General features: G+C 40.0%; 5 protein-coding genes and 2 non-coding genes across 7 annotated transcripts; 3 read left to right on the top strand and 4 right to left on the bottom strand.

The window, feature by feature from the left end:
• Positions 1-1,425: 1,425 nt before the first annotated feature.
• On the bottom strand, positions 1,426-1,515 carry SS1G_14569. Its single transcript has one exon. It is a non-coding gene; the product is annotated as a tRNA-Phe (tRNA).
• Positions 1,516-1,691: 176 nt separating this feature from the next.
• On the bottom strand, positions 1,692-2,068 carry SS1G_11889 (predicted protein; the record flags this gene model as incomplete). Its single annotated transcript, XM_001586810.1, has 2 exons — positions 1,692-1,735; positions 1,954-2,068. The coding sequence occupies 2 exons, from the start codon at positions 2,066-2,068 to the stop codon at positions 1,692-1,694; spliced, it is 159 nt and encodes a 52-aa protein (XP_001586860.1).
• Positions 2,069-3,041: 973 nt separating this feature from the next.
• Positions 3,042-3,790, bottom strand: SS1G_11888 (predicted protein; the record flags this gene model as incomplete). The annotated part of the gene is made up of 3 exons (XM_001586809.1): positions 3,042-3,182; positions 3,492-3,513; positions 3,774-3,790. The coding sequence occupies 3 exons, from the start codon at positions 3,788-3,790 to the stop codon at positions 3,042-3,044; spliced, it is 180 nt and encodes a 59-aa protein (XP_001586859.1).
• A 339-nt stretch (positions 3,791-4,129) lies between these two features.
• Positions 4,130-4,534, bottom strand: SS1G_11887 (predicted protein; the record flags this gene model as incomplete). Its single annotated transcript, XM_001586808.1, has 1 exon — positions 4,130-4,534. The coding sequence occupies one exon, from the start codon at positions 4,532-4,534 to the stop codon at positions 4,130-4,132; it is 405 nt and encodes a 134-aa protein (XP_001586858.1).
• A 2,472-nt stretch (positions 4,535-7,006) lies between these two features.
• SS1G_11886 (hypothetical protein) lies at positions 7,007-8,517 on the top strand (the record flags this gene model as incomplete). The annotated part of the gene is made up of 3 exons (XM_001586807.1): positions 7,007-7,106; positions 7,174-7,877; positions 7,948-8,517. 3 exons carry the CDS (start codon positions 7,007-7,009, stop codon positions 8,515-8,517), a joined length of 1,374 nt encoding a protein of 457 aa, XP_001586857.1.
• A 2,013-nt stretch (positions 8,518-10,530) lies between these two features.
• On the top strand, positions 10,531-10,650 carry SS1G_14712. Its single transcript has one exon. It is a non-coding gene; the product is annotated as a tRNA-Leu (tRNA).
• A 1,238-nt stretch (positions 10,651-11,888) lies between these two features.
• Positions 11,889-12,390, top strand: SS1G_11885 (predicted protein; the record flags this gene model as incomplete). The annotated part of the gene is made up of 2 exons (XM_001586806.1): positions 11,889-12,093; positions 12,203-12,390. 2 exons carry the CDS (start codon positions 11,889-11,891, stop codon positions 12,388-12,390), a joined length of 393 nt encoding a protein of 130 aa, XP_001586856.1.
• Between the last annotated feature and the right edge of the window lie 203 nt (positions 12,391-12,593).

Below are 12,593 nucleotides of genomic sequence, written 5' to 3'. Positions count from 1 at the left end.
GCCTATGATTAGGAACCCAGGATTCCTAGGACGAGTCCATCCCTATCAACCTCACCATAAATCCCGCCATCACAAAACCACATAAATTAAGGGTCCAAACTCAAACGTACATAATGCACCTCCCTACCCTATCCTATCCTATCCCAACCATATCCAATTCTAATCTACACATACATACATACATACATACATACCAGACAAAAATAAAGATAAACTTAAACTGAGTACTAGAAAGCCTGGAATTAAATTATGACATCTACAAATTCCAACTCCGCAACATACAAGAAATATAAAAAGTGGGATGAAGGATGCTCTCAAAAGTGAGTATTCAAATTTCAGCGTCTGTTATGATGAAAATATGGTGTGATAAGATAGATGGATGTGATGAAATGATCGACAATACCAATGCCAATGATACAATTAGATGTGCGGGGAACTAAGTAAGTAACCTTGTTAAGACTTCCTTCTAGAAAATCTTTTGAGATGGCTTGTTTTTCTTTTCTTTCCTTGATTTTTGGTATTCATGTTTTGTTTTTGTTTCTGTGAGGGCTATGTTATTACGTATTTTTATTTGTAATTGCAATTGTATTTTGGTTTTCTTTCGGGGAAAGCTATGCTATTGAATCGTTCGAAAGCGTCCTAGGCAGCCATGTTATGATAGGACAAGTGTCCTAGGCTAATATGTTATGCTAAGACAATGGTCTTAGGAGTTATTGAATCCTGAGGCCAAAGTCCTAGGAAAGGGTTCCCAAGATAAGTGTCCTGGGACAAATAGCCCCTTCAGGACCAGATCACGTGATGGATAGTCTGGATAGCTCGACTATCCAGACTATCCAAAGGAAATGGAATCAGTATATAGTCAGAATAGTTTGATAGTATAGGAGCCTCGTGCTCAACTTAGTTATCAATTAGTTTACCTACATTCTACTTGATCTAGTAACGACTTCACTTCCAAGTGAATACCAGTGATAAAGCCTTAACCCATAACTACCAACCGACAAACCTTAGGCAGCCGCTGCCCCCAGTACAGTATCGTTACACAGCCATGAATAATTATTGACTTGAGAGAGCTCACTTGTAAAAAAGAGCACCGGGCTGAATGGCTTGTTTGGAACCTTATTGAGTTAGTGAGGGAGAACTAGAGTAGGGTTTTGATATAAGAGGTAAATAAATACAAATGAATTTATAATATAACAATCTCTCTCACTGGCATTCAAACCATATTTTATATTGAATAATACACCAGACAGACAATGTGGGGCAAAACAAAAAATCACCAACCAAAATTGCCCGAACTTACACCGTTACCTCAAAAGCAAAGATCAAATAAATCACCCACACAATTCCCAAACAAAAACAGACAGAGCAAAACGAAAAAAAATCGCAAAAATAAATATCAGTTGAAGTTGACTTCAACTCGCAGAATGCGGCTTCTGTGGATCGAACACAGTGCCTCCAGATTTATGGGCTGAAGTGAACTTCAGTCTGGCGCTCTCCCAAGTGAGCTAAAGCCGCTTGGAAATTGTGTTTTTTGTTGTGAGGTGTGATGCTTATTTTGCTTTATATACAGATAAAAAAAGTTGTAATGGAGGTGATAGTGAAATGGGGTTTTGCCGTGGTCATATGATATTGAACCAATCCCTCCGAAGCGTATTACTGGTTCAGCATCTGCACGATGACCAGCAAAACAATCATTCAGGTTCTAGTTCTGGCCCTTCAGGGTTTGTCGTTATTCCTATAGAAGTTGTCTTGCATATTTTTTACAGTCTGCAATCAACCAATCAGGAGCTTGAAGAGCTCAGAACTTCTATGCAACTCTCCATAATTATAACTTAGGCTTGTGTCGACTACATCTGCGGTCAGCGAAAAAACCATGAACCATGAAAAAAAAAACCATGAACCCTGGAATCACAAATTTCAAGCCTCCCCGCTCGATATACCCATCTACCACACCAACTTCTTGTTGCGTCTGGGCAAAATAAGCCGGACTGGCACAGTGAAAGTGCAGCGCAGTGCAGAGTGCTGGTGCTGGTGCTGGTGCTGTACTCGGGAAATACAGCCGCGGCATACTTGTAACACACCCTCGATACACCTACAATCAATCAAGGTAGTATTAGCATAATTTAGCGAATTTGATGTAGGTAATGTCTCCTTTCCAGCAAAGACCTTTTTACATAACTACATTAGCGACATATTACTGGACCAGCATCTGTACGATAATCAGCAAAATAATCAACAATTTTTTAGTTTGGATCCTCAGGGTTTGTTTGGAATATTGCCGCATCTGTCAAGACACCGACCATTTCTACGGCCAGTGAAAAAAGAAGGAAAGCGCCTGGTGGGCATTAGGTACGACTTTTGTGGCAATTATACATCTGTGCAAAACCTACTGTATTACATAGAGGGCCCGGCTATTTTTCGAATAGTTGATCGCCAGTACTAGTTCGTGAAGCGAGTATATTCAGATGAAGTTAGAATTTATCGGCAATGCTTCTTTCATTGAATCCGCTTTATTTATAAATAGGGATTGGCTTGGAAGTTGGCTGTCCACGATTGTAGAAAAGCAAGTCGATTCACATACAAAATTGTATGGCAGTTGACTCATAGAGTCTCTCCACCTTCAGCAAGCACAGACATATGTTCTGATTGAAATCACGTGACGGATCTAGGAGATCTAGAGGATCTGGAAAGTTAAACTCTAGATCCAGTAGATCCAAGAGATCCAAAGGAATATAGTAGAGTATGAAGTCCTATATAAGAAGGATAGGTTTCCATTTGTAGAGCTTCGTGCTCAAGATCAATCATTTAGTATACTCTACTATTAGTTACGAATTGCATATCATTATTGTCATTACTTAAGTCCCTGCTTGACGCCTAGTTATAAACCACCTCGAGAGCCTAGAGCACTTCCACGTGATCTAGACGGCAAACCTCGTAACATTTTTTACTCTCTTACTTTTTTTTTCTTACTCTTCTACTCTCCTATTCTCTTATTCCCCTATTCCCCTATTCCCCTCTTCCTCACTCTCTCACCCCCTCTCTCACTCTCCTCCCTCTCTCACTCTCCTCCCTCTCTCACTCCCTCCCTCTCTCACTCTCCTCCCTCTCTCACTCTCCTCCCCTCCTCCCCTCCTCCCCTCTCTCACCCCCTCTCTCCCCTCTCCTCTTCCCTTCCACTCATCCTTCAATCCATTATTTAGTTACTTAAAGAAATCTATATTTATTCATTCATTCATTCATACACTACAATATTATTTATTTACAAAAATCAAAAACCCAAATTATATCTATTTATTTATCCATCTATCTATATACACATCAAATCCTTTTTATAATAAATATATACTTTATTCAACCTTGCTTTATTTATTATTGTTTTTAAGATTTAATAAATATTTATACTTAGACGGTGTTGAATGAGAAAGAAGCATAATGAGGGTACTAGACTTAATTAGTATTTTGCTAAAAATGTGAGAGGAGTAAGTATCTACCGAATAATTTTTATTCGGATATCTAGGGGAAACGAATCTGGGTTGTAATTAATTAGATAATGGGTAGAAATGTATGATTTATTAGTTAAGATGCCATGTCATATCATATTGAATAACTTATATAAAGGAGGATAGGAATCATGACATGAGGGATCCAGCTGTGTCCCGCACGGCAAATTTACGAGAGCATGAACTGTGTTTCGAAAGTTATAATTCATCTATGAATATGAGAGACTATTCATGTAGATAGCTCATGCGCCGTCTATATATAATAACACCTACGCCTCGATGGAAAGCATTTCTCAAACCAGCCGTGAGCACACTTCTCCGCGTAATGTTCATTGATGGCTACCATGCTTGCCCTTCCCTTCTAACCTCTTCTTCACTATCAGCTCTATTAGATCCATAACTTGCATCCAGTCTTCCAATACCCACTGATATCCAGCAATACAAATCATATTTCTCCATAAGTAAGCAAGCAGCCAAGCAGCCAAACGATCAAACTCATATCTATATACCTAGCCCAATCCCAATCCCTCACAATGATTCCAGCAATGATTCCAGCAATAACTCCGACCAAAACATCCTAGGCGTAATCATGAATCAAAGGCCAATAACAAATGTCCTCTATCATTAATTCAAAAGAGTTCGAGAGTTCCATCACGAATCCTCCTCTCGAAGGTTATCTCTCCATATTCCGAAGATAGCGGATCCGTGCACTCAGTACCGACCATAACAAAATGATGATTCACACTCTTGTAGCTCCTATCCATCATTCTCCCATTCAACCATTTCAACCATGATCTAGCATATCCTACGTCTACCCACTTTCTTTTTTGCCTTGCTGAGAGATGCTGAAACTTGATGTCGTCATCTCTATCAATGGTATTTGAATCTCGAATCTCATTTATGACGACGTAAATGTTTTCCAAGGATGGAAGCTTTTCACGGAGATATGCGTGTGCTTCGATATGATTGAAGATTTTTTGAGGATTATCGGTAAGGCATGTTCGGCGCAATGCCAAATTTTGGACTTTTGTCATCTGAAGGCTTGATAGAAGAGTATCGTAAAGGATGTTGGACGCTTCAACTTGTTGGGTAAGGTATATGATGTCGCTGCGAAAATTGACGTACGTCCCAAATGCCCAACTATTTTGTGTTCGAGCGAGATACCATTCTCGAGATTCCTTGCAGACTTGTACAATGTTTGAAAATGGGAGATGTGATGTGATTGAGTCTGTGATTTTTCCAGTATTGCGGTCGGTATTGTTCAAATGGTGAACTTTCGGGGCAAGATCTTCTGCGAACATGTATTCCCATATGTCTAATCGAAGTTCGGCTGGTAATCTTTTGAATGAAGGAAATGTTCGACCGCCTGTGGTAAGTTGTGTTTCGGGTTTCCGCTCGATTTGTGGATATTGTATATCACGATACTCTGACAGGTTCCTGCAAGCCAGACCTCTCCACAAGAATGATCTCAGCTCAGATCGATCCAACTCATGCAAAAGCTCAATGACACCATGATAATCCTTATGACTATGATGTTTCTTTAACACAATGTCAAATCTTTGATTTGGCCACTTGGAAATCATTCGTAATTTGACATCTGTGTGCAGCTCAAGAGGTTTACTGAGGTGGTACTTTGCATGTCTCTCTTCTGCCTCGGTGGTTGAATCGATGATCTTCATGATTTCTGCTTTGAAAGGCGTAGAGAGAGGGTTGAACAATTGATGAAAAGTAGTAAAGGAAGTAGTGTACAATAGAGATAATAAATCCAAAAGAATCCAAAAGCATGCGAAGTAAAGATAAATCTATTCGCCTTGTAAAGATATAAGTACCTTGATAATATTGAGCCAACAAGGTTGTAACGTGATGTCCAAGATATATTGTGAATCATAAATAAATGGTAGACTGGCTTACAATGTGATGTGATGTGAGTGCTTGGTGTGGTTTGGTGTAACCACCAAGGTGCTCTTTCTTGGCTTGGATGATTGCCCCATTGTCAGACTTGTTAGCTTGCTTCATGACTTGGAAGGTGTAGAAACTAAACATTGTGAATGAAGAAAGTGCTCATCAGGTGACTTTTCGATTTATTGGAAGTAAAAAAATAGAGAGCTATTGACAACTTTACTTAAAAACAATTGTAGTCTTGTGTGACATTGATTTGTTTCCAGTCAAAGCATTAGCATCGTCATGCTGATTCGGATGTCCTTACATCTTTGTCAATCGAAACATCTCCATTCTTGGTATCATTGTTTTTGCAGAATTGCTGCCAAATAAATGGACGTCGTCGCCTCTCACAAAAGATGTGAAGATCGATGATAAAGTTTTCCGGCTCTTGAAGAATCGACACCAGGAGACAGAGCTAGAGACAGAGCTAGTCACAGAATCGATGAAATGATGACAAAGTTGTTGTGGGTCATGGGCGATCAGCAAAAACGAGATGATCTATCGGAAATCCAGTTGGCGTCCACGGCAAACACAGCGACTCAAACTACCTACTTATATAACTACAACTGACTTACTGTACCATGGGGTAAACATGTCTGAGCTTGGGAACTCTTTTCATTAATAACAATCATCACCGGCTTTGAGTGGTTAGCCCCTTTGATTCAATAGTCACATGATCAGCCACTCATCTCGTATCCCGGTTATCCTTGCCGCTAATCTCCGCAACGGATGGCTCCTTTTCGGGACTTGGGTGGAGACAAGCTTTTTTCCAAGCCCTTCTCGAGAAAGATGAGGATTGCCCCAAGAATTTATCCCCAACTAAGCATCGCCATCCAAGACACCTAGTGCTTGGCTTCTATCATCGTTCGATACTGCTCTTCGAGAATTTTATATCAAGATCAAAGGTGGCACGTTTGGAAGCTTGACACTCTGATTCCCGATGGGGAAAGTTGAAGAAACTTTTGAATGTCTCTGGGAGATGAGGGCCACCAGCTCATCAAATAAACGCGAACCAAACAAGGATGACGTACCCACCACGTAAGCCAATGCGTATCCATTATTCATTTGGTATGAACCAGGAATCAGTCTTCCCCTACTCCGTCCAGCTATTCCCGTGTTCCCTTTCGTTTCTTTTCCAGAAAACGCTGGTGGGGCTACACGATTCTGAGAATAGTGTTTCGAAATCCCCTGCGATGTGGCTGAGGTGCAAGGTCTATTAAAAGGAAAAAAGGCAAAGAGGACTTGCCGTAGGTCGTACTTCGTATGTCAGGTACGGAACAGTGGAGAAGTTTTGTTGTTATGGAGCCGATGGGAGGAAGCATGTCTCCTTCTCTCTTCTATTTTTCGAAGAGCAGTCTTCATTTCTTTTCAACTTGATGGTAGGAGGGTAAGCTTTCCTTTTTGAACTGTATTGATTCGCCGTATTTTATCCTATACTCTCGTTTGGCCGATTTTATTTTTGCAAATCCTGGGTTTATCGATCCTTTTCTTTCTTGGTTTCTTACTAGTGAAGAGTGCTATACATTGTATCTATAGTCAAGTTCGAATTACACAAGAGGACCAAGATGAGGGTAAGTGGAGGGAAAGCCTTGGCATACACTGTCGCTATATGTTCAACATGCAGTAGCTTGGTGGGCGCGATCACTCTTGATCTAAGCTCTGATGGTATGCCTCTCTCCACATTCCTTGCTTGAAGTAATAAGCAATATGCTGATGAGATGATGGTCATTAGAAAGTATCAAAACTGCCGCATCCGATGTCGCCTACGACATGATGAAATATTATACAGGAAACAGAACCGGAGATGTCCCCGGTAACTTACCTGACCCTTATTATTGGTGGGAGGCAGGAGCTATGTTTGGCATAATGGTCGACTATTGGTATTATACGGGAGATGAAACCTACAACGAAGAAGTAAAACAAGCACTCCTACATCAAGCTGGCAACGATTACGATTTCATGCCCTTAAATCAGACAAAAACAGAAGGAAACGATGATCAGGGATTCTGGGGAATGGCTGCTATGACAGCAGCGGAGACTAATTTCACCAATCCGGACAACGGAACTCCTGGTTGGGTCGCGATGGCGCAAGCAGTTTTCAACGATATGGCAGCTAGATGGGATGAGTCAACCTGCGGAGGTGGATTGAGATGGCAGATCTTTACATTTAATTCTGGATACAATTACAAGAACAGTATTGCGAATGGTTGTTTCTTCAACCTAGGAGCTAGGTTGGCAAGATATACAGGGAACTCATCATATGCTGAATGGGCAGAAAGGATCTTTACTTGGGAACAAAGTGTTGGATTGATTGGTGACGGTTATGAAGTATATGATGGTACATCCGATACTGATAATTGCAGCTCTATCGATCATATACAGTGGACTTACAACGCTGGTATTTATCTTTTGGGGTCCGCCATGATGTACAATTACGTTCGTCTCCCCCTTCTTCCTCACCATCAATCAAATAAGCAATACAGCCTTACTAACATATTCTTGATAGACCAATGGATCATCAATTTGGCAAAATCGAACACAAGGTCTCTTAAACGCCAGTAGCGTCTTTTTCCAAAACAATGTTATGCTTGAAGTAGCGTGCGAAACCACCACTGTTGGTTGCGACACTGATGAACAATCCTTTAAAGCCTACCTATCTCGTTGGATGGCCGCAACAACTAAAATCGCCCCATTCACCGAACCAACAATCATGACATACATCAATGCATCGGCCCAAGGTGCAGCCGCACAATGCTCTGGAGGAAGTAGCGGAAGAGCCTGTGGAGAGCATTGGACCGCAGGAAGTGCCTACGACGGAAAGTATGGAGTTGGAGAACAAATGAGTGCACTCAGTGTAATTCAAGCAACACTCATCGGAACGGCTCCCAATCTTGTCACCAATGACACCGGTGGAACTAGTGTAGGAAATGCCGCGGGTGGAAGTGGAACTAGTACGAATAGTGACGGAACCGTCGAAAAACCGGTTACTAGCGGAGATAGAGCCGGAGCGGGATTTGTCACGGCGCTTATTATTTCCGGTGTTCTAGGTGGTGTAGGTTTTATGGTTATAGGTTGAGATGAGGAGGGCGAATGGGGTTTTGAGAAGGAAAGATGGTTGGATGTTTATAGGGCATAGTGGGGCGTTTGGTGTTGTTTTCTATATGGATGCATATACATTTTTTTGGTATATAAGCAGCATTAGGGGGAGTATATATCGCTTTCTTTGTTTTATACTGGTCGATTGATCACTGATTCACTTGGAATGTCTTCCATTTTATTTGTAGTCATTAGTCTTTACCGAACAAGATTTGTATGTTCGGAGAACAAAAATTCAAATATTCAAATATTCAGAAATTTAAATTTAAATTTATCTTCTTGCAAATTGATGAAGGATTACAACAGTGGGTGCAGAAATTCCGTAAGCACTTTTTTAATCCTTATCAAAATCAATGAAATAATAACAATTTCAAAAAATGATTATAAATTCAAATTATAATATTATATAACTAAAATTTATATTGGATATTTAGATTTATTTAGATTACTTTATAAAATATTAATAAATAAATTCTGAAATATAAATATATCTCAAAATTATCAATTATTTATTGTTAAATATAGTATATTAAATATTTAATATCTTTTTAAAAAAATTCAAAATTCAAAATTCAAAATTTTAAAATATTAAAAGATAAATTAATTTCCAATTCATATAACTTTCAAATTTCAGTAAACAATATATTATAATCATTTGTGACCAAATGTTACGAGGTTTGCCGTCTAGATCACGTGGAAGTGCTCTAGGCTCTCGAAGTAGGTTTATAACTAGGCGTCAAGCAGGGACTTGAAGTAATGACAATAATGATATGCAATTCGTAACTAATAGTAGAGTATACTAAATGATTGATCTTGAGCACGAAGCTCTATACAAAGGGAATCTATCTTGATTATATAGACCTTCATGCCTATGGCTAGTCAGGACCGCTGCGCGGTCCTGGACAGCCAGCGTTCCTCAGCGGTCCATAACGTGACTTTAATCACGTTACCTTGGTTTAGTCATGTGACGCGGCATAGAAGATAGCCGTTGTAACACCAAAAGGGTGTTTATAGACCAGCAATTGTATTTAACTTAGAATCTACAGGTGAAGAGCACCTGTAGATGGGGATAGCTACTCTATATACACACAAATGAATGGCCTAGCCGCAATGGCTAGGCAAAAAGAAGTCATATTTATCCCTCCAATGATCTTACTTTACCGATAACCATTGATACCTAGTACTTGTCCGGATCTGATCCTCAGGTCACCTAAATCGTATACTAATCTCGAGTAATCGTATCATGTGTGGACATGGTTAATGTACCTGAGGTTTCTTATATAATAAGGGTGGGAGGAAAGCAGGGATTTCCGTCACATCATTGAACAATATAGATTTGAAAATATTGGGTTTTGATATTTCACTGAATTATTGTTACGTTGTAACATTATAAACTATTATCACGTATTATAGGATCATATGGATAGTCTTGTGAGGGAGCGAGGGAGCGAAGGAGCGAGATTCGAATCTCGCTCCCCAGCTCCATCGCTCCAATGTTGGAATACGAGGGTTTATATAATCAAGATGGATTCTCTTTGTATAGAGCTTCGTGCTCAAGATCAAGATCAATCATTTAGTATACTCTACTATTAGTTACGAATTGCATTATTGACCTTACTTAAGTCCCTGCTTGACGCCTAGTTATAAACCACCTCGAGAGCCTAGAGCACTTCCACGTGATCTAGACGGCAAAACTCGTAACACTCGTAACAATTATGCCCACGGAATTTCTGTACCCACTGTTGTTAGTATCAATTAGTTACTCTGAATTTCATTATCACTATTTCTGAAGAGCGAATAGAATCCGAATAGTCATCAAGTAATTTAATCTACGGAGTAGTTCATTTCCAACCACATCACACAAACCCAACCGATCAAACAAACCTCTCCCATACACACTTTCCTTATTTTCCCCCTCTTTTTTTACACTAACAATACATTTTCAAAAGTAATTGATAAATTTTAAGGAATCGGCAACAATTCAATACCAAAAGGACAGATGGCCGAGTGGTTATGGCGTGTGACTCAAGCTTTCTTTCAAGCTTAGTTGATGGAAAATTAACTAGCATTCTCATGGGCTTAGCCCGCGGGGGTTCGAATCCCCCTCTGTTCAATTTTTGTTTTTGGAGTGGATTTGAGGAGGTGTTTTGGACGGGGGTTTTTGGGATTATTTTGCGGTGGTGGTAAAGGATGATTGTGATGGTTGAGGTGGAGAGAGGCGGAATAAAGAGATGTGGGAAAAGTAAAAAATTGAAAAATGAATTGGATTATAGCATGTTGTGTTTGTTTGTTTTAGATGGTGGAACAATGAGGTGGGGATGTGGAAGATTTGTATAGAATGTATCTACTACCTAGATAGTTAGAGGAAAAGAGAAGGGAACTTGATTAGATGGGGGAATGAGTGAAAAACACTAAATAAATTATAATATTATCTACTTCTGTAATATAATATATCTTCATTCGTTAATATCTAAGTCTTCTAAAAGAGGGGTTAGAATAGAATTCTTATATTGATAGAAATTCAATCGTCTTTCTAGCTCTAACTAGGTAGGTAGGTACCTAGAACAAGACGAGGGCGCACTCCGTAGAGGTACGACCCGCTTCCCCGCTTTTGCCGGAAGAAAATCATCTTTAGGTGGGTTCTATGACTACCAAGGTAATTAGTAAATCCCATCCGATTTAATGGGAAAAGTAAAAGACCATTCGTCATCACACATCGGGAATTTTTGTAACTTTGAGCGGTGAATAAATAGAAAGATAAATATATATCTGCCTTTATCAAATCTAAGAGATAAATAATTACATAAGATGAGTATCTGAAATAAGAATAATACCTACCTACCTAGTACTCTAATCATCCCATCCATCTCCTGCTTTATTCCTTACTCCTAGACCAATAATCTACCTAATCTCCACCACTCTGATCCTATAAACCTATTAACCTAATACTCTAATCCTCACCCAGATAAGAAAAATGAGGTAATAGCACATACAAAGAAGAGAGGGGTAACATCACCTAACAAAACACCACCAAAAATACACAAGTACACACCAACTCCAGCCTAGCGTGCACAAAAAATGACGTCACCCAGAGGCAAGAAACGAGAACAATGCTCTTTTCTTCCTTCCTTCCTTCCTTAAGCTTAAGCTTGGATTGGAGCTTGGATTGGAGCTTGGAGTCTTGGAGGGGAGTATTTATTCTGTAGAATGAAAGTTATCAACGTATTTCCTTATTACTCGTAACTCATATTTTCATCTACTTGTTAACTTATAGATTCATCAATCTATCAAACTACAAACTTCAAATTACTGTTTAAACAAACAAATCAAACAGAAATATAAATCATCAAAATGTCTTCAATAACCCGAACATTACTCCGACAATCACGTCTCTGCACTCCTCGAGTCCAAGGCAAAACCCAAATTATCACTCACAATAGACACTTCACTTCTACCTCCCCCGCTCAAAAAGCAGTCACTGAAACCGTCAAAGAAACTGTCAAAAAAGTCGATAAAGCAGTTGCTAGTAAAATCGTCGATGGTATTGAAGTTGGTCGTATGTCTTCTCTTTCCTTCTTCCCCATCATCCTCTTCCCTCTCATCCCCCTCTCTCATCCTCCCCCCACAAAAAAAAAAAACTCACTAACCCCCTCCTCCCAAAATAGAAAGCGCAACGCAAAAAGTAAAACAGGCAGCCGGCCTAACAAAAAACGAAGCAAAAAGCGAACTTAAAAGTGAAGCAGGAGAACTCAAGGGAAAAGCTGCAGAGGTAAAGGGGGAAGCGAAGGGGAAGGCGGCGGAGGTTAAGGGGAATGTGAAGGGGAAGGCGGATGAGGCTTTGGGGAAGTTGTAGGGTTTAGGGTTGGAGGAAGTAGAAGGGGTAGGAGGTGGGGTGGGATGTGTGAGGTGGGATGTGCGAGGTGGGATAGGGATGTGATGGATGGGGATGGAGAGTGGTATGGGGATTTGTATATTATTATTGTGATGATGATTATGATGATGATGGTGATGGCTTCGACGGAGAGGAAACGGGGGTCGACAGTACCACTATCAGTA

Source organism: Sclerotinia sclerotiorum, genomic scaffold (assembly GCF_000146945.2).
Source record: "Sclerotinia sclerotiorum 1980 UF-70 scaffold_20 genomic scaffold, whole genome shotgun sequence".
Classification (NCBI taxonomy): domain Eukaryota; kingdom Fungi; phylum Ascomycota; class Leotiomycetes; order Helotiales; family Sclerotiniaceae; genus Sclerotinia; species Sclerotinia sclerotiorum.
Note: the sequence above shows the minus strand (reverse complement) of the source record. Positions and strands in the feature narration are given on the sequence as shown.